This window comes from Podarcis cretensis (assembly GCF_951804945.1).
Source record: "Podarcis cretensis genome assembly, chromosome: 9".
NCBI classification, from domain to species: Eukaryota; Metazoa; Chordata; class Lepidosauria; order Squamata; family Lacertidae; genus Podarcis; species Podarcis cretensis.
This window is the reverse complement of record NC_137178.1, coordinates 1,356,378-1,381,847: the sequence shown is the minus strand read 5'-3', so window position 1 is coordinate 1,381,847 and position 25,470 is coordinate 1,356,378. Positions and strand designations below refer to the sequence as shown.

Here is a 25,470-nt window from a genome sequence, read left to right as displayed (position 1 = left end):
GGTCCATAAATAGCAACACCCTAGAGGTCCCGGGCCCTAAGGAAGTCAGATTAGCCTCAACCAGAGCCAGGGCCTTTTCAACACTGGCCCCAACTTGGTGGAACGCTCTGTCTCATGAGACCAGGGCCCTGCGGGATCTGATTTCTTCCCGCAGGGCCTGTAAGACAGAATTGTTCCGCCTGGCCTTTGGCTTGGAATCAACTTGATCCCCTCCCCTCTTTCCTTTCTATTTCTGTGATGGAACTCCTATTTGGGGACTTCCCTGGCTTTTTTCTGGCCCTCGTAGGACTAGTCTGGATAGTTGGCCTTGGTGAAGATTTGACGTTTTCATCCCCAAAAAAGTTTTTGGTTTGAGTTCCTACTGAAATGAGGCTGCATTTTAATGTTGCATTTTAATCTTGTTTTTAAGTTGTATTTCAATCAATTGTTTTTATTTTTGGTGTTAGCCACCCTGAGCCCGGTCTTGGCTGGTGAGGGCGGGGTATAAATAAAATTTATTATTATTATTAGAGCAACATAGGCAGCTGCTCTATGCAGAGTCAGACCATTGCAACACATCTACCTCAATATTGTCTACACTGACCGGCAGAAGCTCTCCAGGGTTCAAGGCAAGGTTCTCTCCCAACCTACCTAGAGTTACTTTTGAGGACTGAACCTGAATGCAGAGTTGATGCTCTGCCGCTGAACTACAGCCCTTCCCCCCAGACCATGTTGTTTCATTGCAAGAGAGGTCGTGTTTATCCTGTGCTAGAACAAGAGCCAAGGGCTCCTTGCGGCCACCTCGGCTGCCTCTTCCCGGCCACCCAGTCTCGACCCACCTTCAGTTCCTGCATGGTGAGCTCCTTGCCGTGTTCCTTGCCGCTTTCGATCAGGAGGTCCAGGGCGTCGGAGTAGTCCTTGCCCTGCGTGTTCTGCAGCTTTTCCCGGATAGCTTTCTCCAAGCTCTTCTGCAACAGCTCTCGAGCACGGATTCCCTGGAGGAAAAAGGAAGAGGTTGGAATCCAGGAAGAGCTGCTGCCACAGAGCAAAGCCCACCTCCTGCACTCTTCTCACTCTCAACTCCAGCCTCTCCTGGAGCATCACAGAAGTATAGCAACCAGAGCCGTCTTTCCCATTGGTGTTAGTGGTTCGTTGCACCAGGGCGCCGGCCTCTCAGGGGCGCCCTAGTGAGTAGGGGAGCTGTGCGGCTTTGCCAGCAGCCTCCCCTTTCCCTGCATGCCCACCAGTTGCGCCCCACCAACCATATGGCTGGTGAGCATGGAGCTCCCTTCCCAAGCCTCCTGAGGAAGCGAAGGGCCCTCCCAAGCCTCTGCAACTGCTAGAGATGGCCCTGCTCCTGGTCGTTGTCCTCCTCCTGCTTCCTGGCGAAAGGTGGTGAGCAGCCTTCCCAGGCTGCTTTCTCGGGCCCCCCGACGCCAGGCAGCATGTCTGCCAGCACATTTTCCTGCTTGATCACCGCCGCCATGCCGTGGATCAGGGCGGTGGAGGAAGCAGAGGACATTTTCCACCACCACCTCTCTTGTTTTGGAGTTGCCAGGGAGGCGCCAGAGGGATCTTTGCACCACAGCCCCGGATATGCTTAAGACGGCCCTGATAGCAACCCCAAAATCATCTGCTCCAGCCCCCTGCAGTGCAGGAATCACAGCATCAGCAGGTGAAGCACTCACAACCTGCAGGGAGAGGGAGAGCAAACAGCCCAGCTGACCCTCCAAAATCAGAGCCATTTGGACATGCTCCAAGATGCTCTGAACACTACCTAATAGTGAGGTCAGTATATTCCCATGCTGTCTACTCTGCCTGGTGACAGCTCTCCGGGGCAGTGGCGTAGCGTGGGTTGTCAGCACCCGGGGCAAGGCAAGTAACTTGCACCCCCTAACCCATGGATTTGCACACCCTAACCCGTGGATTTGTGCCCCCTAACCCTAACCCCCAGATGTTGCGCCCAGTGCGGCCGGCCCCCCCTGCACCCCCCATGCTACGCCACTGCTCTGGGGTCTTGGGCACAGAGACAGCTCCCCTTCCCATCGCCTGCTTAACTGGTCACTTTCATCCCAAGGATCGAACCCAGTGCCTTCTGTAGGCCATGGTGTTCTTCTTCCAAGCCACTTCTCCTGACCAAGACATCTCTTACCTTCCGGTAGCCGCTAAAAGGCAGGTCCACAGGCAAGGAGAAGACGTTCTCCATGAACTGCTGGTAGACCTCAAAGAGCTGGCTGAGGTCTTCGTCTGGGATCCGGAAGCCCAGCAAGACCCGGATGGCCATGCGGAAGGTGAGCTGCTGGGCTTCGTAGTAGACATTGATGGGATCCGGGTTGCTGCTCCATGCCCTCAAGGTGTCCTGGATCACCAGCTGGATCTTGGGCAGGTAGCTCTCCAGGGCTTCATGGCTGAAGATTTTGGAGAAGACCTGAAATGGAAGGGACAGGTATATCAGGAAAACACCAGGGAAAACTTTCTCATAGTTCGACAGTGGAACAGACATTGTTCCTTGGCTGCCATTGGGCACAGGCAGGAATCACTGGCCCAGTTACACAGCTCTCCTACAAAGGAAGGTTGCAGGGTTTGAGCAAAGGCAAGTAGGAGGCAACGTTGGAGAAGTTCGCAAAATTATGCGCAGCATGGGAAATGTGGATAGAGAAAAAATGCTTTCTCCCTCTCTCCTAACTCTTGGACTCATGGATGGCCAATGAAGTTGACAGATTCAGGAGGGACAAAAGAAAGTCCTTCTTCACTCAGTGCCAAGTTAATCTATGGAACTCTCTCCCACAGGATGCCTTTGAAAAAGAATTAGAGAAATTCATGGAGGAGAGGTCTATGGATGGTCACTAGCCACAATGGCGATGTTCTGCCTTCACAGTTGGCAGCAGCAATAATGCTTCTGAATACCAGAGCCCTGGCACAGCGAAATGTCTTGGTCCAGCCTGGCCACCCCTGGCCGAGGGTTTCATTGGGAAGGAGTGGAGGGAATGGCATTGATCACTCAGATATCTGAACACCAAGAAAGGATGGATAAGATACTTCTTCACACAGCACAAACTATGGAACTTGCATGAAGACATCAGAAGAGCATCTGCTGGACCAGCTCAAGGCCCATGGAGCCCAGGATCCTGTTCTCAGAGCGGCCAAATAAATGCCAGTGGGAAACCAGGGAGCAGAACATGAGCCCAAGAGCAGGATTCTCTCCTCGCATGGATCCAGCAAATTATACTCAGAAGCCTTGCTGTGGAGGGCAGAGCACAGCCATCTTGTCTAGGAGCCATCAACAGACATCTCCTTCTAAAGATGGCTTCAAAGGAGGATTTGACAAGCTCATGGAGGCCATCAGTGGTTCCTAGGCATGATAGTTATGCTCTGTCTCCACAGCAATGCTTCTGAAGACCAGTCGCTGGAAGCCACAGGAGGCGAGTATGTTGTGTGTTCCTCATGTGCGTGGATACTGCTTGTGGGTTTCCGCTTCGGTCATCTGGTTGGCCTTTGTGAGAACAGGATCCTGGACTCAATAATAATAATAATAATAATGTTATTTATACCCCGCCCTCCCCAGCCAAGACCGTCTCAGGGCGGCTAACACCAAATATAAAAATAATTGATTGAAATACAACTTTAAAACAAGATTAAAATACAACATTAAAATGCAGCCTCATTTCAGCAGAAACTCAAATCAAAAACTTTTTGGGGGTGAAAACGTCAAATCTTCACCAAGGCCAACTATCCAGACTGGTCCTATGTGGGCCGGAAGAAAGCCAGGGAAGTCCCCAAATAGGAGTTCCATCACAGAAGGAGAAAGGAAAAAGGAAAGAGGGGTTGGGGATCAAGTGGATTCCAAGCCAAAGGTCAGGCGGAACAACTCTGTCTTACAGGCCCTGTGGGAAGAAATCAGATCCTGCAGGGCCCTGGTCTAATGAGACAGAGCTTTCCACCAGGCGGGGGCCAGTGTTGAAAAGGTCCTGCCTCTGGTTGAGGCTAATCTGACTTCCTCAGGGCCAGGACCTCTAGGGTGTTGCTATTTATGGACCTTAAGGGCCATTGGCCTGATCCTGCAGGCTCTTCTGATCTCCTTCAAGGCTCCCATGGCCTCTCTCTTGCAGCCGGCAGCCTCTCCAGTCCTGATATTTATGTTCTGCCCAGCGTTGCCTCTCTCGCCCTCCCTCCGCCCTGAATCCTGGGCGGAAGGAGAATGTTTGCTTACTTTTTATTAACTGACATGTGCAATGCTGCTGCCGCCACCGCCATGATCTGGGCCCCCCAGCTCCAGTAGCAGCGGGGAGCACGCGCCAAGGTAAAGCTCAGGCGGTCCTGTGCGATGCAGCCGTCTCCAGGAATCTGGCTCATGTCAAGGAGGACTTGCGAGGTGGGGGGTTGGAGATTTGGGAAGGCAGAGCAAGCAAGGACCTCTCCGCTTGCAGGGCTGGAGAGATCCTTGCTCCAAGAGCCTCGCTTTGCAAGCTGGGCGGGAGAGAGAACTCCCTCCCCGAGCCAGGCACACAGATCTGTTCAGCCACTGGGATCTGCCCAGGAAAAGGAACTGTTTCTTGGACGCAGCTCTGCCCTGCCACGGCACGGGGCGCCTTCTCTTCTGGTTTTGTTTAGTCAAATAACAGCCCCCGTTTTTTAATGGCCTTTGCCTCAGCGCCAACAATGCCTGCTTCATAAGGAGGGCTAAGCCTGACTCGCTACGCATTCCTAGGTGGGATGGGCGCAACACCAGATTTAGGGCAGTCTGGGGACGCCAAGCCCAGGGGGCAATAAATAATAATATATTTATACAGGTACCTACTGTGAAGATCCTTAAGAAAGCAACTGTACCAAAAGGAATTACAGTGGACGCTCGGGTTCCAAACGTGATCCATGCGGGATGCACATTCGCAAACTGCAGCGGCGCATCTGTGCACACGCAGGTTGCAATTCATTGCTTCTGTGCATGTGCAAAGTGCAATTTAGCACTTCTGCACATGCACGGCCGTCGAAACCCAGAAGTAACCCGTTCTGGTACTTCCAGATTTCGGTGGTCCATAACCCAAAAAAACGCCACCTGAAGCATCTGTAACCTGAGGTATGACTATATTGTGAATGTGAACATAAATATTTGGGGGGACGTCAAATTCTGTCCTCACTTAGGGGTCTATAATACCCAAGTCCTGGTGGGAGGCAGAAGCTCCCCTGCATTAGAAATGAACAAACAGTGAAATGGAGTCTGTTCTGGGATCTGAGGCCAGAGTTTGACCTTCTCCAAAAGGGACACAGAATGTCCCACCAGCAGGATCAGAGCTCAGGAGCCCTCCGTCCTCCTGCTGAGCTTTCCAACAACAGCTTTTCAGAAACATCGCTGCCTTTGGCTGTGGAGAGGGGACAGGAACAGATGGTGGCCTAGGTGGGCCTGATCCAACAGCCTCTTACGGTCTCCCTGTAGGAAAGGAAGCCTGCCAAGAGGGAAGGCAAAGAGGTGCAGGTGGCCAGCCACATTTCTGCTTCCTCTTTTTATTTACTTCCAATATTTATATACCACCTAATGGCAGAAGTCCTCTGGGTAGCTCAGCAGGGAAATGGAACCCCGCGAGAGGTCTGGGCTGCACTGCGTACAGAGTCAGACCATTGGGCCCACCTGCTCAGGATCACTGGCTCTGACTGGGGTTTCGGGCAGGGAGGGTCTCCCAGACCTATGTGGAGAGGCAGGCAGGGATTGTACCTGCCGTATCCTGCTTTCCAGGCAGATGCAGACTACTGAGCCTGTCCCCTAACAGGGTCCTTCCCCTCTAAGCAGATCGGGGTAAAAATGGCAGCGGTGCCAGAGTCCCCCCTCTCCCTCTGTCTGCCTCCAACCCCCATGCAGCGCTCTGAAAAACCATCCCACTGTGGAAATCCCAACAGGCTCTTTGCATTCCCCTCTTACCTGCGTAGATTAATACCCTGCGCCCTCTAGTGAGCAATTGCAGAATAGCTCTTCCTATTCCCCCCCCCCCACTGCACCCCCACCCCAACAGGCCATCCACTGCCTTCTAGACTGCACAGGTGTCCTGGGAATCGCAGAGGCAGAGACCTGACCAGTGGAGCGGAGATGAAAGAACAGGGAGACATGTCCAAACCGTGCCCTCTGCTTCTGCAAGGCCACCCAGTGACACCTGAAGACAGATATCGGCAGAGGGGGAACGACGCTATTGCTAAGTGGTCGGGGGGGGGGCAGTGTTCAAAAAAATGGAGCCTTTCTTTAGCAAAAATAATCAAGGATCCAGACTGTATGCACCATGTAGCAATCGAGTCTTTAATCTATCATGCAAAGCGGCCACAAAGGTGATTGGCTGGGTCTCTCCACAATCGAAAGGGAGTCTTCTGCAAATGCTAAGAAGAACCTAAGAAAAGATTGCAGGATCAGGCCAGTGGCCCATCTAGGCCAGCATCCTGCACTCACAGGGGCCAGCCAGATGCCTGCAGGAAACCAGCAAGCAAGATTTGAGCACGAGTGACACTCTCCCATCCGGTGGTTTCCAGACCTGGGATTCAGAAGCATCTCTGCCTCCAGTTGTGGAGGCCAAGCAGAGCTAGGAGCCCATCAAGACTCCTCTTCTCCTCCATAAATTTGTCTAATCCTCTTTTGAAGCCAACAAAGTCAGTGGCCGTCACTGTCTCCTGCACAGGCGAGTTCCACAGATTAACTATGCCCTGCACAATAAATGACTTTATCTGCCCTGAGCCTTGCAACCAATAATTAAACACGCATCGACTTGGCAGGGAAGCTGGTCACTTAAATCCACCCAGAGGTTCTCCTCTGCCACCCACCCACCCCACCTTGCCCCCCCCCATGACCTTGTGAGACTGTGCTTCATTCCCTCCCCACATTTCCCTGCTACCTGGGAGACGGCGACAGAGGTGGTCTTGCCCCAGACTCGCTCAGGGGAAGCTAAGTAACATCACACACGTTGTGGTAGGGCTGGGATCCATTTCACATGGAACGCTGCGCTCAACTCTATAACCAAACCAACCCTGGAGCCACTCGGCAGGAATGTCTGAAATCCGGGAGCTTTTGAAGTTGTGGAATCGGTTGTTAATTATTATGTCTCCAAGTGCAGAAATTGCACAGAGACGGTGATATTTTTATACGCCCGCTGGAGACACTCTATCCGAGTTTTCTGGAGTGGCGTTAGACAAAGGTCTCTTGACATTGGAGGAGTTTCAGTCCCCTTGGACGCTCCCGACAACGTCTTTTACACGTCAGCCAGGGCAGCAGGGCCAACTTATGGAGGTGATCCTTTGAGAGGCAGGATGTAATGGTTTCCCCAAGACATTTTACTGCCTAAGCAGCTAGACCACATGATCCCAGAGCAGCACGGAAGGAACAGATGCTGTGGTGTGGCCCTTCCTCATAAACAGCCACCCGCTTTCTGAAATTCTTATCCCAAAGATGCCTCTGGGATCACACTGGGGAGGCGCTTGGGGCTCAGCCCTGCAGCCCAATCCTTGCACTCACACATCCAGCTATGCAAAGGGTGCGGCTTATTGTAATGCATAATTTTAATCATCTGACAGCTAAGATGCTTTTTTTTTATGGGTTTGTGTTCAAAACCCTTTGGAATAGATCCACATGTTTTCAGAATTCATTTCATAAGTGTGGCAAGCATCATAAAATCATGGAATTGTAGAGATGGAAGGAATTCTCGGGGTCATCCAGTCCGCCGCCTGCCATGCAGGAGGAGGAACTCAATGCACTAAACCTAGGAAACATATAACATTTATTCAAAGTTGTGGTCATTTGCATTGGCATTTTTTTTGGTGGAGGGTTGTAATTTGAGTGGTGGTCTTTGTGGGGGGGAGGACAAATCCTGGGTCTTAATTGTTTTCATTTTTTTGCTGTGCTGTGGAGCTCCTGCCACTCCCTTTATCAAAACTTTTTAAAAAAACAAAGATTGGAAAAGGATGTTTACAGGGTACCTTGCAAAGTGCATGTTTTCCGCAAGGCACCTACCACCTTCCTTTGTCCAGAGACATCTATGGGTCGACACCAGCATCCCCAAATCTGATGCAAATTTGTGCGATAGGTCTGTGCCCCAAATCCCCCCCCCACTGGAAAGGGAGAAGGCCAACAATAAAGGGGGGGCGTGGAAGATAAATTAATGGTGCAATCCTGCTAAGTATGTTTAATCAGACATTGATCCCTTTGAACTCAATTGTATTTTGCACCCTGGGAAGTGAGCTTAGATCTGTAACCCAAAAACCCTTTCCTGGTAGCATGGGTGTGAAACCGTCCAGACTGGAACATTCTGGAGGCTGGAACAATGGAGTAGCCCTGCAGGATCAGGCCCAAGGGGGTCCACCAAGTCCAGCATCCTGTTGTCACAGCAGCCAACCAGATGCAAACAGGATTCAAACTCCATGAATTGGTCCAATCCTCTTTGGATGCCCTAATGTGCTTTTTGCGGGGCAGTGATGTTCAATGCAAAAGGGGGCAGCCCTTTAAAGAGCAGAGGCGCCTTGCGGCTGCCAACACCAAAAGCCGTTTGCTCCAAAGAGGAGCTGAATGATCTCGACTCTGAACGTCCAACCGAGCCACCGAGTGGAATGAAAACAGGATATTTCAAGCTTTATGGTTTTCCTTAGGCAGAACATTCTTGCACCGGTGTCTCGGCAGCAGGATGTACAGTGCGCTCCAGGTATGTGCGACACAAGAGTCTTTGCTGGGAACCTCAGAGCCTCCCTCTTGTTTGGCTGTTTTTTTTTCTGGGTCGGGATAGCAGGGGGGTGGAGAAAGGGGAGACCTCCGGGTGACCTTTGGGTGGAGAGTAAATTTCAGATCGAGACTGGCACCACACAAATCCCCGGCTGCAGTTGCCAGATACAATCTTCCTGCAAATATTCAGCCCCCTTCTATACAATTGCAGCAGAGGGAAGCTTTCTTAAGTGGAAACATCAAACGAAAGTCAACACCAGGCCTGTTTACGTGATCAGCTGCCCTCGGACAACAACTGAACTTGCTTCAACCTCCAAGTTGTTTGCATGCTGAAGAGGTGAATCCAGGTTTCGGGGGAGCCAAGAGGAAATCGGCTGCCCACGGCAAGGCCGAGCACTCTTGACTCGCCTCTCTTTCATCCTGGGATGTGAGATCCAAGGGATGAATAGCAGCAGGGCTGCGAGCACTAGTGGGTAGAGCTTACAGGTCCCAAGGGAGCCCCAAGGGTACCTGGATATGCTTCCAGCATCCTCAGAGCCCACAATGGACAACACACTGAAATTGAGCCAGGGATGTACTGCTGCAGCACAAAAGACTAATGTGCATCTGAGACTTATTTGCACATGCTTCCTGTCCACAGCTCATGAGATCACAGCAGTGATCTCACGGTTACCTGTATGGTGGTGCCAAGCTGCCCGACTACTGTTTTGCGGACCAGGTTTCCAAAAATATCTTGACAAATTGGAGAATTAAGAGGATGTTGAGGCCCCAGTCTCCAGAGTGGCCTTCTTGTGTGGGCTGGCTTATTGCTTTCTGTGCACATCTGAGCCACGCGGCACATAATGCACCACAGTTCAGTTGGACACCAGTGACGCCCTGGTGGAAAAGCCACACAGCCTGGGCACCATCTCAGCCCTGAAGGCTCAGTTCTAGATTCAACTCCAGGCCATGCTGCACCAATTCTCAAAGTAAAGAGTGCCAGTGTGCTGTAGTGGTTCATGTGTTGTACTAGGACGTGGGAGAGACCTGGCTTTAAATCCCCGCTCAGCCATGAAGCTCAGTGGGTGACCTTTGGCCAGCCGCAGCCTCTCAGTCTAATCTGCCTCACAGGTTGTTGTGGGGATGCGGAGAGCCATGCATACACCATCTTGAGTTCCTCAGAGGGAAAAGGTGTCTACATGGCAAAAGATAAAATAAACCCCAGGGCCTTTGATTCAATTCCCTCCTACTTTGTAGCAGCAGCAGCAGAAATCAGCCCCATCATTTCTACTTTATGAGCATGGAAGTTTCAGTGCGCAAACCCTGGCCTTTTATTCTCATCATGCTGTTTTAAATGTGTCTTCTACATCTCACCACCTTTAGGAATGTTTTATTTCAAAATGTTTAAGATAAAAAGATCATCACTCTTGCTACATTAAATGTATGTTCTATACTTGATCTTGGCTTAAAAAAAAAAAACATATTTAAGATAACGTTTTAGTTTCCTGTTATTTTATACTGCTTTGAATGAATATTTTGCATTTGATTCTTCTTCTGCAATTTTTATTATTATTTTGGAACGACTTATTTGATATTTTGATGCGGCTTGGAGATCGCTTTGAGATCTGTTTCCTTAAAAATATGAAGCGGTATGGAAATGGAAGGAATAATAATAACAGCACCCATATTTGTTTTTTCCCCATGGAGGGAGCAGGTCCAGGGGCGCACAGCCTGGCATGCCCAAATGTGCGCCTCCATTAAAACGAGTAAAACAAATCTAATGAGCACAATTCCTGGGAGCTGCTTGGAGAGTTCCTAGGCACTCCAAATTGGGCAACCCTCTGCAGTAAATTTACAAGGAAAGGGGGACTGTGCTAAGCTTTTGGATATGTCCAAAGGAACAGACAGGACGAGTGCTCAAAACTTAAGCCCCCAAACAATGTGCTTCGATCAGAGAGGGCAGATTCAGGCTCCCACCGGTAAACAGCGAGGAACCCAGACTCTGAAAGCGCTTTCTCAACCTCCACCTCCTCCTCCTCCTCACACACAGACAGGCAAGCTCCAAAGCCGCATCCACACAGCGCTTGCGCCGAGGCCTCCAGCCCTGGCCGCTGCTCAAGACAGGATACCCGAATTGATGGTTCAGTGGCCTTGCAAATCTTACATGCCGGTATTTTTGGCTGCTGGGGCCGCGATCGCAAGCAGGAGAGCATGTCTCGGGAGTCTGCCAGCTCCAGCGGAACAGAAAACAAAGAGAGGGCTCCCTGGCCTTGCACTTGGCCCAGGAGACGGGGCGGGGAGTGGGGAGAAAGGAGAGAGGAGGAGGAGGAGGGAAAAAACACACTCCAAAAACAGCTTTTTCAGCTGCCGCTTGGCACCCTGCGAGTCAGGCAAGAGAGGGGGGATCGCTGGTTTTTCTTTCTTTCCAAAGCCATGCACAGGAGCGCAGTTTGAGCCCCAGCCTTGAATGGGATGCCCAAAACATGGAATTGTGGAGCTGGGACCCCCCAAAGGTCATCTAGTCCGACCCCCTGGCATGCAGGTTTCACAGCTAAATGGGTGGGGCCAGAGCATTAGATGCTCTTAAGGCCAGCAGAAGGCGTTGCACAGAAGAGGGGTGCTACACTTCGGAGAACATTGGCAAACTCCAGGTGCAGGGGAGGGGGAGCAAAGACAGCCTGAGGGCCATATTGCCCTCCTGAAGAACTGTTCAAGGGCCGCATGCTCAAGGTGGATGGTTCAGGATGCAAGGAGCAAAAGCAAGAGGGGCCGAGAGACAAGTGTTTGTTGTTGCCTTAGCACCCACCCATAGGGTACCCACATTCCAGCCAGGCAGACCCTTCTGTGCTCACACCCCTCTCTGTCTTATCATTGAATTGGAGAGTTGGAGGGGACCTCAGGGGTCATCCAGTCCAACCCGCCACAATGCAGGAATCTCAGCTAAATCACACATGACAGATGGGCCATCACAGCTGTGCTTACAAGGAAGGAAAGTCCGCAAGGCATCATTAGGGTTCAAGGGCTCATCCCAGACAGTCAAAAGGGCTGGAGGAGGCCATGGGGGGGGTAAGAGTCCAGACAGAGAGATTTGGGCAGGCACATTTGGCCCCTGGAAAAGAGCCGAGACTAGAAAGTCAGTGTGGCATTGCAGTTAAGAGTCTTGGACTATGGCTGTGGTGACCCGAGTTCAAATCGCACAGCTAATTCTCCCTTGGTCTCCTCGCTGGCCCAAGTAGCCTTGGGGATTATCTAATGCTTATTTCCCCTAAATTGATTTTTGAATTTTATTGTTATTCATGTTTTTACACTGTATTTTATGCTGCTTTTATAATCAAGTGTTTTAAACTTGTTGTTAGCAGCCCTGAGCCCAGTTTTTGAAGAAGAGTTTGGATTTGATATCCCGCCTTTCACTCCCTTTAAGGAGTCTCAAAGCGGCTCACATTCTCCTTTCCCTTCCTCCCCCACAACAAACACTCTGTGAGGTGAGTGGGGCAGAGAGACTTCAGAGAAGCGTGACTGGCCCAAGGTCACCCAGCAGCTGCAGGTGGAGGAGCAAGGAATCGAAGCTGGTTCACCAGATTACAAGTCCACCGCTCTTAACCACTGCACCACACTGGCTCTCACACTAGCTGTGCACCGGGAAGGGCAGGGCATAAATAAATTATTATTAATTATTATTATTATTAATCCCCAGTCAGCCAGCAAGCTGAATGGGTGACTTTGGGCCAGCCATGCTCTCTCAGCCTAGCCTACCTCACAGGGTTGTTGTGAGGAAGAAGGCAGAGGACAGAGAAGGATGGGGGGAAAGGAAGGGTGTAGTCTGAGCAGATGGCAAGGCTCTGTGGAAAAAGAAAACGACTAAGGCTGCAGTGCAGGGGGAAGGACTAGATGACGCCCCCAACTCTTCAAAATCCTATAATGCAAATAAAGTGCTGCAATGCATCGCTTTTGCCTAAAAAACCCTTACTTCCTGGGGGGGGAGGGGGTTAGGCAAAAGCGATGCATTGCAGCAGAAGGAATACCAAGAAGAATGGATGAAATTTAAAGACTATTTAGCTAAATATGTTAAATAGGAAAGACTTGCAAATATTAGATATGCTTAGGATATAAATATGTAAGGATAAGATTCAAGATGTTTAAAGTTAAATTAGAAAGAATTAGAAAGAATGAAAGATGTTAAGTGATCAAGTTAATTTTTTGAAATAATCGATTTTGGAAAACTGTTAAAATGAAATATAATGAAATTCAACCAAGGGGATTTGAGGAAGTCACTTAATAATGTTACCAAGATTTAAACAGGATGTATGTATGTTTGTTTTGAATTTTTGAAAATCAATTTTAAAAAATGGGAAAAAATTAAAAAAAACCCTTGCTTTGCATACAGTATTCTGGTCAAGAAGCTACGCGGGGCAGGAAAGGACGTACACCCTGAGCTCCCCGCCCCTTATTTCAGAGGGACTCCTGCAGGATCAGGGCCATTGCCTGCTTGGCCTTTGGAATGTGCAGGGAGGGGAGAGAGTTTCCTTCAGTCACCAGCCTGATCAGCCCTGGGGCAGGGAGGAGATGCTTGAGAAGGGCGGGGGGGGGGGGGTCTGCATAGCAAGGAGCACAGCCTTCAAAGGCCAAGCAGGCAGGCGTAGCAGGAGCACCAGTGCGCAGCGGAAGGCCCCAACACCTGGAAACATCAGGCTCACCTGACCCTGGCAATCTGGAAATGCCATAATTAAAGGGCAGCCCCGGAGAGGCAGAACCCATTCTCTGCTCTCAAGGAAACGGTTCCAGCTGGAGGGTGAGGCCCCTGGCACCAAGGCTGCCTCTGGCTGAAAGGGACCCCTCTGCTGAAATCACACAGAAGCAATCTCCGGAAACAGGCACTGCAGAAAGAACCTTTTGGCTGAGCCCCCTGACGGGCTACATCCTTCTGCCATTTATTTCCCCCTTTTCTGCAGCAAAGAACGAAGCTGGACGTTGGAAGGTTTAGGGCAGAGAAAAGTGCTTCCGCATAATCTGCGGAACTCCCTCCCACAGGAGGGAGTTAATGGGCACTGACTTTAAAAGAGGATTAGGCAAATTCCTGGAAGAGAATACGGTATAAATGGCTCCTAGCCAGGGTGGCTCTGGTTGGCACCTTTAAGAATAGGATGCTGGACCTGGTGGGCCATTGGCCTCATCCAGCAGGCTCTTCCACAAATGACAACACTTTGGAGGTCCCAGGTCACAAGGTGGTTAGATTGGTCTCAACTAGGGCCAGGGCTGGACCATAGTGAAGTGAGAGCTGAACCATAAAGAAGGCTGATCACCGAAGAACTGATGCTTTTGAATTCTGGTGCTGGAGGAGACTTTTGAGAGTCCCATGGACTGCAAGAAGATCAAACCTCTCCATTCTTAAGGAAATCAGCCCTGAGTGCTCACTGGAAGGACAGATCCTGAAGCTGAGGCTCCAACACTTTGGCCACCTCATGAGAAGAGAAGACTCCCTGGAAAAGACCCTGATGCTGGGAAAGATGGAGGGCACAAGGAGAAGGGGACGAAATGGTGGGACAGTGTTCTCAAAGCTACCAGCATGAGTTTGACCAAACTGCGGGAGGCAGTGGAAGACAGGAGGGCCTGGCGTGCTCTGGTCCAGGGGGTCACAAAGAGACGGACACGACTAAATGACTAAACAACAACAGGGCCAGGGCCTTTTCAGTACTGGCCCCAACTTGGTGGAACTCTCCGCCACAAGTGACCAGGGCCCTGCGGGACTTGACATCTTTCTGCAGGGCCTGCAAGACAGAGCTGTTCTGCCTGGCCTTTGGTTTGGACTCAGTCTGACCCTTATGTTTCCCTCCCCTTGTGGTTTTGATCTATGGGCTACTTATAAAATGAGGCTGCATTTTAAATTGCATTTTAACCTGTATTTTAAATTGGGGTTTTTTCCCTATTATGTTTTTACTGTAATTTTACTGGTGTTAGCCGCCCTGAGCCTGGCTCTGGCCAGGGAGGGCAGGGTATAAATAAAACTTATTATTATTATTATTATTATTATTATTATTATTATTATTATTATTACCTGGAGAAGGTGCCTTCTTCCATGGAAGTCTCACCTGCATGGGGTCTTGGCCACAAAGCCTGAACATTCTGCACATGCCCAGAGGTGCAGGTTACAAAACCCACAGCTGAGCACAACCGCTGAGACAAAAAACTGTCCAAGTAATTTCACAGGAACTATGAGAACCACAGGGACGCAGGTGGCGCTGTGGGTTAAAGCCTCAGCACCTAGGACTTGCCGATCGAAAGGTCGGCGGTTCGAATCCCTGCGGCGGGGTGCGCTCCCGCTGCTCGGTCCCAGCGCCTGCCAACCTAGCAGTTCGAAAGCACCTCCGGGTGCAAGTAGATAAATAGGGACCGCTTACTAGCGGGAAGGTAAACGGCGTTTCCGTGTGCGGCTCTGGCTCGCCAGAGCAGCAATGTCACGCTGGCCACGTGACCCGGAAGTGTCTCCGGACAGCGCTGGCCCCTGGCCTCTTAAGTGAGATGGGCGCACAACCCCAGAGTCTGTCAAGACTGGCCCGTACGGGCAGGGGTACCTTTACCTTTACCTTATGAGAACCACCCGCCCTCCATGAAGACGGAGGATGTGGAGGGGGCTCCCAGTTCAACCTGCCCCCATGACGTCCTCCACCTACTGAGACTTGGGAAATGCGTGTTGTTGGTGCAGAGGGGGCGAGAGTGGGGAGGAGCCTCTCTCTGTTCCAGAGGCAAAGCAGAAAAATATTTAGATGTACCTGAAAGCCATTTCCAGTCTGTCCTGCCTTGCGCAGGAGTCCTGAATAGGAAACTGGAGGGGGCTGAAATTGAAGGGCTCTCCCTTCCTGACGCTGGCAGAGGGGCACACCCTGTTTCCAGAACTCCTTCCCTAACAAGACAGCCTCTCTCCGAAGCAGCAAAGGCAGAGGCCATCGGCACTCTTGCATCACAGCATTTTGGAGACAGGGCCCCTTCAGGGGAGGGGGGCAAGCTGGGGGTGGGAGGCACCCAGAGGCAATTTGCCCCACTGTCATCCACGGCTGTTTCCAAAGTTCCAGCACATTAGCACAGCTAAGCAGGGTCTGTTGTGGGGTTTCAAGAGATGGGAGCCTGGGGCGAGGAGGAGAGCAGAAAGCAGACCTGAGCAAGGCTGTCCTTAAAAACCAAATTAAACCCAAAGGGCACTCAAAGACACCCTCCTGTTATGGCATTTCTCCATCACGACCCACCAACCCAGCCAGATGGGTGGGGTATTATTAAAGGGACCCCTGACCATTAGGTCCAACTCTGGGGTTGCGGCACTCATCTCGCTTTATTGGTCGAGGAAGCCGGCGTACAGCTTCCAGGTCATGTGGCCGGCATGATTAAGTTGCTTCTGGCGAACCAGAGCAGCGCACAGAAATGCCGTTTACCTTCCTGCCGGAGAGGTACCACCACCCGCGTCCCGGGGTATTATTATTATTATTATTATTATTATTATTATTATTGACACAGTCTCATAAGAATGTAAGAAGTGCGTGGTGGCTCAGCGTTCTGTTCTCACAGAGGCCAACCAAACACCTGTGGAAAACCTGCAATCAGAATTCAAAAGCAAGAACAACCCGCCTCTGGTTTCCAGCAACTGCGATTCAGAGTCATCGCTGCCTCCAAATGTGGAGGCAAAGCATAGTCATTGCAGCTGACAGCCACAGATAGCCCTCTCCGTCAATTTGTCCAATCCTCTCTCTTTTTTGACAGCCTCCTGAAGGAGGGAGTTCCGCAGTTTAACTATACATGACCCCAAGCCATTCAGAAAAGCATGGTCATCTCTGAATGACTGGCATTTCTGAATCACTCTCCCGTGAGCTACTGAGACACCCCAAGGAAGAGGCAGTGTCACATAGTGGTTACAGTGCTGTGCTAGGGCCTGGGAGGCCAGAGCTACAATCCCCCCTCCCTTGGCCACAAAGCTCACTGGATAACCTTGGGCCAATTGCCAACTCTCCGTCCTACCTTACAGGGATGTTGTGGGGATTAAATAAGGACTAGGAGCTGCGACCAGAGTTCAAATCCTGCCACTGCCACAAGGCTCAGTGAGTGAAGTTGGACCAGTTGCTGCCTCTGGGGCTTAAATGGGGGGGGGGGGGGACCATGAACAAACCCTTAGCGCCTTGGAGGAAAATAGCGAGATATAAATGCAATCAATAAACCTCACTTAGCCGGACGACCCCCCCCCCCCAAAAAAAAGCCTGTGAACCCCTTGAAACCGGCTTCTGCCAACCTGGTGCCCTTCAGCCGCTTAGTGTGAAACGGGCAGAGGGCATCCTGTTGGAGAAGCCTGCGCGTCTACAGGTCCCAGGTCCGAGGGTGCCCTCCTAGTGGGGGGGAGCCGTCGAGCGGCGCGGTGGTCCCGCCTGGGGCATCGCCCTTTTAAGGCTGGAGCCGCCGCCGCGCCTTCCAGGTTACTACAGTTCAACTTCCCCACGTGCCGCCTGGAAGGGGCGGCCGGAGCCGGGGAGATTCCCGGCCTCGCCGACGGAGGGAGGCAGCCAGGGGCGGAGCCGCCGCCGCCCGCCGCCGCCCGCCGTTCAGCAGGAGGAAACCCGAAAGCCATTAAGCCCGCGGACAGCTCCCCCGACGGCAGCCCAGACAGCCTCGCCGCGGGGGTCGGCGGGCCGGGGGCGCCTGCGCCTCGACGGGGCCCCCGGGCCGGAGATCGACGAAGCCCACCCCCCACCCCTGCAGAGCCCCGGTGGCAAAAGCCCCCCCGACGGCCAGCAAGAGGTTCCGGGGCTCAGGCAACCCTGCCTGGGAACGCCCGCCCGGCTGACGGTCTCAAAAACACGGTCCGCTTCCCCGCGAGCCAGCGTTTCCTGGGGAAAGCGCTCTGCACGAGCTCAGGGGCCCGCGCGCACGAATACCCGCTTCAAACTAGCTTTTCACGGGATCACGGGATTTTGTCATAGAGCGTGGGGAGGGTCCGCGAGGGTCTCCGAGAAGCGCGACTGGGAAGCCACCCGACGGGCAGGCGACCTCGCAACCCTTTGCTGCGGAAGAAGCTTGCCGCGGACCTGCGCCTATTGCTTGCTCGCGAGTAAAGCCTCACAGGGTGGCTTAACTGACGGTGGCCGCGCGCAAAGCGACTCGACGGCGACCGGGAGAGGAAAGGGCTCCCCGTGCGCGTGGGGGAGGGGGCGCCACGTGTGAATGCGCTGCCCGACACCCCCCCCTCGCCCACTCCCGTGTCAAATCAGCGGAGCCAACCGACGTCGGGGTGCGGGGCGTTTGTCCGCAACGCGTGGCTAAGCGGCGGCTGCGGAGTCCCATCGCCCCTTTAAATTCCTCAAAGGCCGCCGCGTCTAATGTTGAGACACGGGGGGGGGGTTGGAAGAGAAAGAGGAAAACCACGTGGGGGGGCGAAGGGGAGGGGGCAGAAGCCGCAGCCCGCAAAGCTTTGGGGAGGGGGGGCACATTAGAAGATGACGTCGGATGGAACAGACCCCCCCACTCCCCGAAATGCCCACGCAAAAGGGACCCCCCACCGACAGAGATCGCTACCACAGTTAGTATTGAGTGGGGGGCAACCCACACACCCCACATCAACAGATCAGCCTCACCACGCGAGATCCAAATGCCCGCCTTCTCCTCGGACGCAGACACCCCCTGAACTCAGCCTTCCCCAAGGGGGGGCCCTTGAACTACAACTCCCACCAGCCCTCAGGTGCCTAAGGAGGATCCCGGCCGCACGGAGAGGCGGGCGCACTCTGCACATGCACAGACGCTCCAAAGTGGTGGGCCTCACCCCATCCAAGAGCGGAGCCCTGGCTAGGTCAGGTGAAGGGGATGCGATCCCTGCATTGCAGGGGGTTGCGCTAAATGACCCCCTGGGATCCCTTCCAAGTCCGCCAATTCTGTGAATTGCTGCGCCCTTCGCCTTGCAGATGCCACACACCCCGAAGCTTTGTGTTAAGACAACACTCTTTGCTTCTTCCAAAATCCAGACTGGAGCAACCTCTTCGTTCAGCCAACCCAAATGTCCTCAGAACTCTTCTCAGGCCAGATGGGAAACGGGGCTACGGGGGGCTGCGAAATGAATTTTGGGCACCTCCTCCGTGCCAGCCCCCCGTTTTTCCGCCTCCTTCGCTGGCTCTGCTTCCCATCCAGCCTGACAGGAGGAGAGTTCAGGACAATTCCAAACCTCACATGCGGTGTTACAATATTTTTGGTCAGCCTAACAAAAGATGCATTTTGGAATTTTTTTTGTAATTGGCCAACGCAGCTAACGTAACTTACTGGTTGCCTTGGAAAAGGCTCCCTTTACAACTCTTAGCAGGTAAGGCTGAGGGGGGGGGGGCGGGGGGGGGTTCAGTTTTGCAGCAGAGCTAAGTTTTGAACTTGCTCCAGAAATAAGCCCATCCTTATTTTATCGTGGTCACGGAAGTGATCTCTCTGGCTGCATCCCAACATTCTAGCTGGAATCTCCGTCTTCTAAGGCAGGGATTCTCAAAAAAAATGTTCTCTGAGCCACACTTTCGGAATAAAAATTTGCTCGTGCCACACCATTTTTTGTTATTATTATTGATAAGAAATACATTGCGGGGAGGAGAGAAACAATAACCAGTGCTTGGTTTTGAAAACTCTGCAAATAAAAATACTTTACTTTGATACTATACTGCACAATGCTACACTGGAATGTTTCAGTGTTTCTTTGATTGCCCTTGAATCTTCCTGCCACACTTGGAATCCATTCCTGCCACACCCTTTGAGACCCACTGCACTAAGGTATAATAATAATAATAATAAGAAGAAGAAGAAGAAGAAGAAGAAGAAGAAGAAGAAGAAGAAATGCTTTTTTTTAGGGGATATTCGAGGGCACGCAGCACCAGCACCTCTTTTCGTTGTTGTTAAAAAGTGCTGCACTTAACTGTAACAACTTCAAAAAAGCACTGATAACGAAAATAATTTTATTATTTGTACCCCACCCATCTGGCTGGGTTGCCCCAGCCCCTCTGGGCAGCTTCCAACATCTATAAAAACAAAGCACAACATTGCACATTAAAAGCTTCCCTATGCGGGGCTGCTTTCAGGTGTCTTCTAAAGGTTGTATAGTTCCTCATCTCCTCGATTGGAGGGTGTTCCACAGGGTGGGTGCCACCACCGAGAAGGCCCTACGCCTAGATGATTTAGTTGCGATTCCTGCATTGCAGGGAGCTGGATGAACCTGGGTGATCCCTTCCAGGTCTACAATTCCCTCTCGCATACACATTCTCCTTCAAGACAGGCTGCCGCCGCCACCCTTACCTTCCTCTTGTGCCGGTGGATGTCCCCGATGGAATTGGCGACGGTGTTGGGCCCCAGCAACATCCGCGTGCTGCGGGGCCACTCGGTGCTGACCAGGCTGTGCTCGCCCATCAGGATCTTGCGGACGTTCTCGGCGCCCGTCACCCGGACCAGGGGGCGGCCCAGCAAGTGGGTCTTGAAGACGTTCCCATATTTCTCCCTCCGCGATGACTGGAAGTAAGAGCCCTGAAAGAGGCAACCGGGAAAACCCTCCTAAGTTGGGAGAAACCCGCTTCCAGTTCTGAGGTCCCTCTTGACACCAGAGACATCCAGTTTATCACTGCCATCCCCAGATATTTGAAAAGCACTCTGCCTCCCCACTCATCTCAGCTCTATGAGCATGCCTAAGCCACAGCACCCAGCCCAGACTCACAATATCTGGGATTATAAAGCATCTTTGAACATATGCAGAGTGCCTTTTCTTTGTTGCATTACAACACAGAGAGAATTGGGGAGAAAGGCTCTGGTGCAGAGTGTGGCTTTCTGGCTGGCTCAAATCATGTGCTTTGCTTTCCTTTGGGAGTTTAAGCATGGGATGGGGGCATTCAACCCACAGCACCCTCCTTCAACCACCTTCCCTGAGTGGGTCCGTAATTTCAAGGAGCATTTACGTGCAGGGTATAATCAAAATTGGGGAGAGGCTCTTCCGTTCACAAAGGTTAATACCCCAGCCTTCTTCTTGAGCAGGGGGCTAAGAAGCAGGAATATAAGAATATTATAGCATTAAGAATTCTGGGCCACCTTGTTTTCCTTTTCCCTCCCCAGCCCTTTTTTCTTTAGTGTCATGTCTTTTAAAATGGCTAAACTTTGGGGGAAAGGAAAAAGAAGGTGCCGTATACCTAGTCCATCTAGCTCACTATTACTTACACTGACTGGCAACAGCTCTCTGGGATTTCAGACAAGGGTCTCTCTCCACCCTAGTGCCTGGAGGTGTTGAGGGGTGACACTGACCCTCACCTTAGCTGCACCTGCAAGGTCACCTGGATCTGCCATGTTTGCATCTCTACCCCACACCAGTGGGTGGGGGTGGAGAGTCTTTTAAAAACTGGCAATGTCAATGCTAAGGGTTGACATTAGAGGGGAACAGAGAATGTGAGGCTGTGAAAAGGAATCCTCCATTCACAGATTCCCATTTCTAAATGAATGACAGGTGGAGCATTGGAAATATTATCAGTGGACGATGCTTGGGAAATGGGGGGAAACGGTGGCCCTGGTCTAGGGAAGAAAGTGTGAACTGCAGCCCTGCTGAAATGTATCCTGCAGAGCCCAGATTGCAGAGCAGGGGAGGTGGGCAGGGGTTGGGGCCACAACCCCTGGTGAGGCTCCCCTCCTCCCCTGTAGCTCAGTGAACTTGGGCAGAGGAGATCCAAGTTCAGCTCTTCCTCAGCTCACCTGCCCTCGTCCTTGGTCAAGCCCACAAGCATCTTCTACGTCCTGTGGGCATAGCAGAGCTTCTGCCTGAGCAGATGGCTTCAGGAAGTAAGCCAAGTTACGTGTCACAAATGAACACGTACACCCCTTCCAAAGATGTTGGGGCACCAGCAGATGGAATGGGGGAGGGGGATACTGCAACATCGTCTCTCATCTACCAGTTCTCTGGAAGCATAGGATGGTAGAATTGAAAGGGACCCCGAGGGTCATCCAGTCCAACCCCACGCAATGAGGGAATCTCAGCTCAAGCATCCAATACAGGTGGCCACCCAACCTCTGCTTGAAAGTCTCCAAGGAAGGAGAATGGTTGGGTTCTCATTTCTTGTAACTTGAGCATGAGGAAAGGCCCACAGGAACGGGGCAGCCCTGAGCCCACCAAGGGCTGCAACTGACAGACCACCATTCCTCATCCATTCTATGGACACAAGGCTGTCTCAACATTATCCGGATGGTTGCCAGGAACACAAATGATGCAACGGCTTGATAATTAGCGCTAATGAGCTGTGTTTAATTCTGGGGCTCTCGCCTGACCGGGAAGACCTGTCCCAACCAAAGCTATGAGGGATGGTCATTGCTCGCTGGCTCCCTGCACATGCTCAGGTGTACATTCCGACCTCCTAAGCCCTGAAAAGAGGACTTGGGGTTCACCATGAACCTCGACAAAGGCCCTTCAATCACGAGGCAGTAACATGTGAGGTGAGGTGCACCCACTGGACCTTCCCAGCACCCTTAGCAAACTAGAGTGTTCAGGAATCTTTGGGAGGAATCATGTGCTTCAAAGTGTGCAGTGGAGGTGATTTTATGTGGGTCAGATGCAAGGTGCCGATCTCACACACAGCTTGGGAGGGTTCTCACTGTTGTGGCTACTCCAGGGTCTGGCTAATGGCCAGTGGAAACCGGGGATCCTGCCCTCTCCTTTGCCTTGTCCTCTTAGGGTTGGAAGGGGAAGGAGCCAGTGCATGGGAGTTTTCGCTCCCCCAAATATTGGTGGGTTCCTTTCATTCAGGCAGCTGGTGGAATGAACGCACAGAGCGCGTCTGAGCTGACTTAATCCCCCCGGCTTTTACGCACACCCCTACCCCAAATTAACAAAGATAAGAGAGCCGGCTCACCCCACTCCACAACCGCCCCTCTCCCCTTTGCTTCCAGCCCCATAAAGCTTCTTCAGTCATGTGCGTTTTTCGGGGCGGGGGCGGGGTGTGGACCGACTGCCTTAACGCACTGCAATTATCCTTGACTAAGTCGTTGGACAGAGTTTAGGGCTTTTAATAACTTTCCCACATGCCGGTCCGGTCCTTAGCAGGGGAGGGGGCGTGACAGCAAGGAAAGGCGACCTGAGCACCCCTCCCCTGCCTTCTCCCCACCCCTCACACATCCTACACACACCTCTGCTACCTCCCCCACCTCCAATACCAGCATCGGGTTTTTTAGGGGGTTTACGTGCCCTATAAAATTTCGGAGAAACTGTGCAAAGGCATCTGCCCCTTTAAATCCAGCTCTGCGGCCCTCCCCCGAGCCGCTGCAGGGTCTCTAAGCGAAGAGGGTGGCGGAGCCTTTGGGGGGCAGGTGGGGGGGCGGGGGGCGCCCGTGTGTGCGTGTGTGTTTTTAAACAAAAGCACAGTTGTGAAGTTCAGATGTTCAGGTGACCCTGTTTCTTGATCTGCGTAAATATAATTAAAGTACTTTTTGTGGCATTAATAAAGGGTTATTTGTACAACATTTCCATCACTGTACAAAGGCCGCCTTTATGTGGCGAGAGTTTTCGAGCCGGAGTCCAATTTATACAAAATTTTTTGTATTTTTAGCCCTGGACTCTGTTTGGATGGAGCCTTGTGGAAAAGGGAGAACCCTTTCTCGGTCCCCCTGTAAAAATCTGATAAATTTCTTTTAAAAATAAAGCCCTATTGAGTGAGGGCAGTTAACCCTTGCGCTGCTGGCAGGGAGCTCCCCTCTCTACCCCCTCCATCCACGGAGGTCTCTCCTGCTAAGTCTGCGATGCTGTTACTTCTGAGTTTAGAGACTAGGACCCAGAATAGGGTTTTCCTCCAGCTGGCGGAAGAAGGACCCATCGCGGCGGGAGGTGTTCCAGAGCCCCCTCCGCCCCCAACAAGACATGAGCCATGGCCATGTCGCAGCATCTCTGAACAGAGATACTTTCCTAAGGGGCTGCGGTGGTGGAGCTGCCCCTCCCCAAAGTTTAAGGGTTCTAGAACAGGTAATAAAGTTTGTGCATTTCGGAGAGGTGCGAGACAAGGATGTCCTATTGAAAGGGGGGGTTGTCTTTTGCTGGGTCTACCACCTCTCTCTGCTCCCACACCTTGCATCTCCCTCTCGGTTTAACTCGGGAATCTCCACGCGCGCGCGCGCACACACACACACACACCCCAGTGATCGCGTTCCTCGAGAGGTTGTTCAGCATTTAAAAAGGTTAATCCCGGGTTAATCTCCCGATTATCTCGACCCGGGGGCTTCCCCGCTGCTTTGCTCAGCGAATCTCGAGAGCACCCGGGCGGCTCTCGGGATTCCAGGCAGAGGGAGCTGCCGGGGTCCGAGCGAGGCGCTGCTGCTGACAGCACCACCAGCCCGCCCCCTCCCTGCGGTCCTCCCCGCAGCCGGTCCTTACCTGGCGGCTCGAGGGGGTCCCCAGACAGACCCCGCGCCTTAAAGGGGCAATGCAGCACGCCACGCCGGCGCCTGCCTTCGGACCTGAGCGGGGCTTCCTACGCTCGTTGGGCTGGGGGGAGAAGTTTTTGAAGAGGGCCCTCCTGGAAACGGGGAGGAGACCGAAGCGAGCCCAGCGGCCGAGCACCACGCTCGGCTGGACGAGGTCACCAGTTCGAGCCGCGGCTGCGAGGGAGGGCGCCTGACCGTTAAGCGGATCCGGCCCCTTCCGAGGCTGCAGAACCACGCGGCGCGGCTGGAGGGGGGGGGAAACCTTTCGCTTTGCAAACCCCTCAAGGATTGGCTGGGACCTGGGGAAGCTCGCCTGTCGCGCACAGGACTTGCTCTCGAGGAAAGGGGCCAGGGATCGGCGCGCGCGGCATTTGCACGTCGCAAGCAGCAACTGCGCAAGCCACACGTTTTGTACGACGGCTGGGAGCCTCCAGCAGCGACACGGTGCGTCCTAGCTGCCCAGGACCCCCGGAGCTGGCCGGCCGGGGCGCCCGGCGGAACGGTGCTAGGAGGCCTCCGGCGAGCGTGGCTGCGTCTGCGCCGCTCTCCCGCCCCCCGACGCCGGCGGGCTTACCTGCAGGAGCCAGTGGAAGGTCTCTCCGACGAGCGGGAAGCCCATGGAGCCCTTGGGAATGGGCAGCTTGCAGCTCTTGTCGCGCGTGGCGGCCCAGCGGAGCTGCCACAGCTGCTGCGAGACGGCCAGGAGGAGCGTGACCGAGACGAGGCAGGCGACGACGGTGGCCAGCGCCGAGAGCAGGTCGAAGCCTTGGAACAGCATCTTGCCCGGTGGCGCTGCTTCCTCTGAGGAGAGTGTGGGGGGCGCCCCCCGGGAGGTAGCCGCCGAGCCGCGCACCGGGCCGGCGGGGGAAGGAGAGAGAGAGAGAAAGAGAGAGTCGTCGGAGCGGCGCGCCGGGGAACGAATGCGCCCCGACTCTGGGCAATTTGTGGCTTTTAGAGAGATTGGGGAGGGGAGGGAGGGGAGGGAGAGATATAAAAGCAGCTCCTCCCCACTTATAAAAGAATGCGAAAAAGGGGGGAGTATCAAAGGCGAGGAGGGGGCAAAAAGAACCTCAAAGAAACTCCGGTCCCCAAAAGCGACTCTTCTCAATTCTCCTGCTGCTGCTGCTGCTGCAAAGTCTGGCGGGCTTGCGCCAAAAAAACTTCACAGAAACTCTCAAATAACGAGGAAAGGGGTTTCTGTTTGTTTTGCCACAAAAAACGGGGGGGGGGTATAAATAACGACTGCAGGGTGGTTGTTGTTTGTTGTTTGTTTGTTTGTTTGACTCAAACGGGGGTGGGGAGGAGAAGCAGAGCAGCAGGAGGAAGAGGAGGGCGGGGAAAAAACCGGCCCGGAGGAACTGAGCGAAAAGCAGACGCGTCTCCAAAGCCCAAGCGAAGGC

At 52.8% G+C, this 25,470-nt stretch overlaps 1 protein-coding gene across 1 annotated transcript in view; it reads right to left on the bottom strand.

Annotated features, from left to right (window-relative positions):
* CYP26B1 (cytochrome P450 family 26 subfamily B member 1) overlaps positions 1–24,863 on the bottom strand; it is a 32,302-nt gene extending 7,439 nt beyond the window's left edge. Inside the window, exons 1-4 of the mRNA XM_079990944.1 lie at positions 24,645–24,863; positions 19,928–20,152; positions 2,132–2,407; positions 819–974 (exon numbers count right to left, since the gene is read on the bottom strand). Coding sequence (XP_079847070.1) covers positions 819–974; positions 2,132–2,407; positions 19,928–20,152; positions 24,645–24,848 — 861 coding nt within the window. The 5' untranslated portion in view covers positions 24,849–24,863. The remainder of the gene's footprint in view (positions 1–818; positions 975–2,131; positions 2,408–19,927; positions 20,153–24,644) is intronic.
* Between the last annotated feature and the right edge of the window lie 607 nt (positions 24,864–25,470).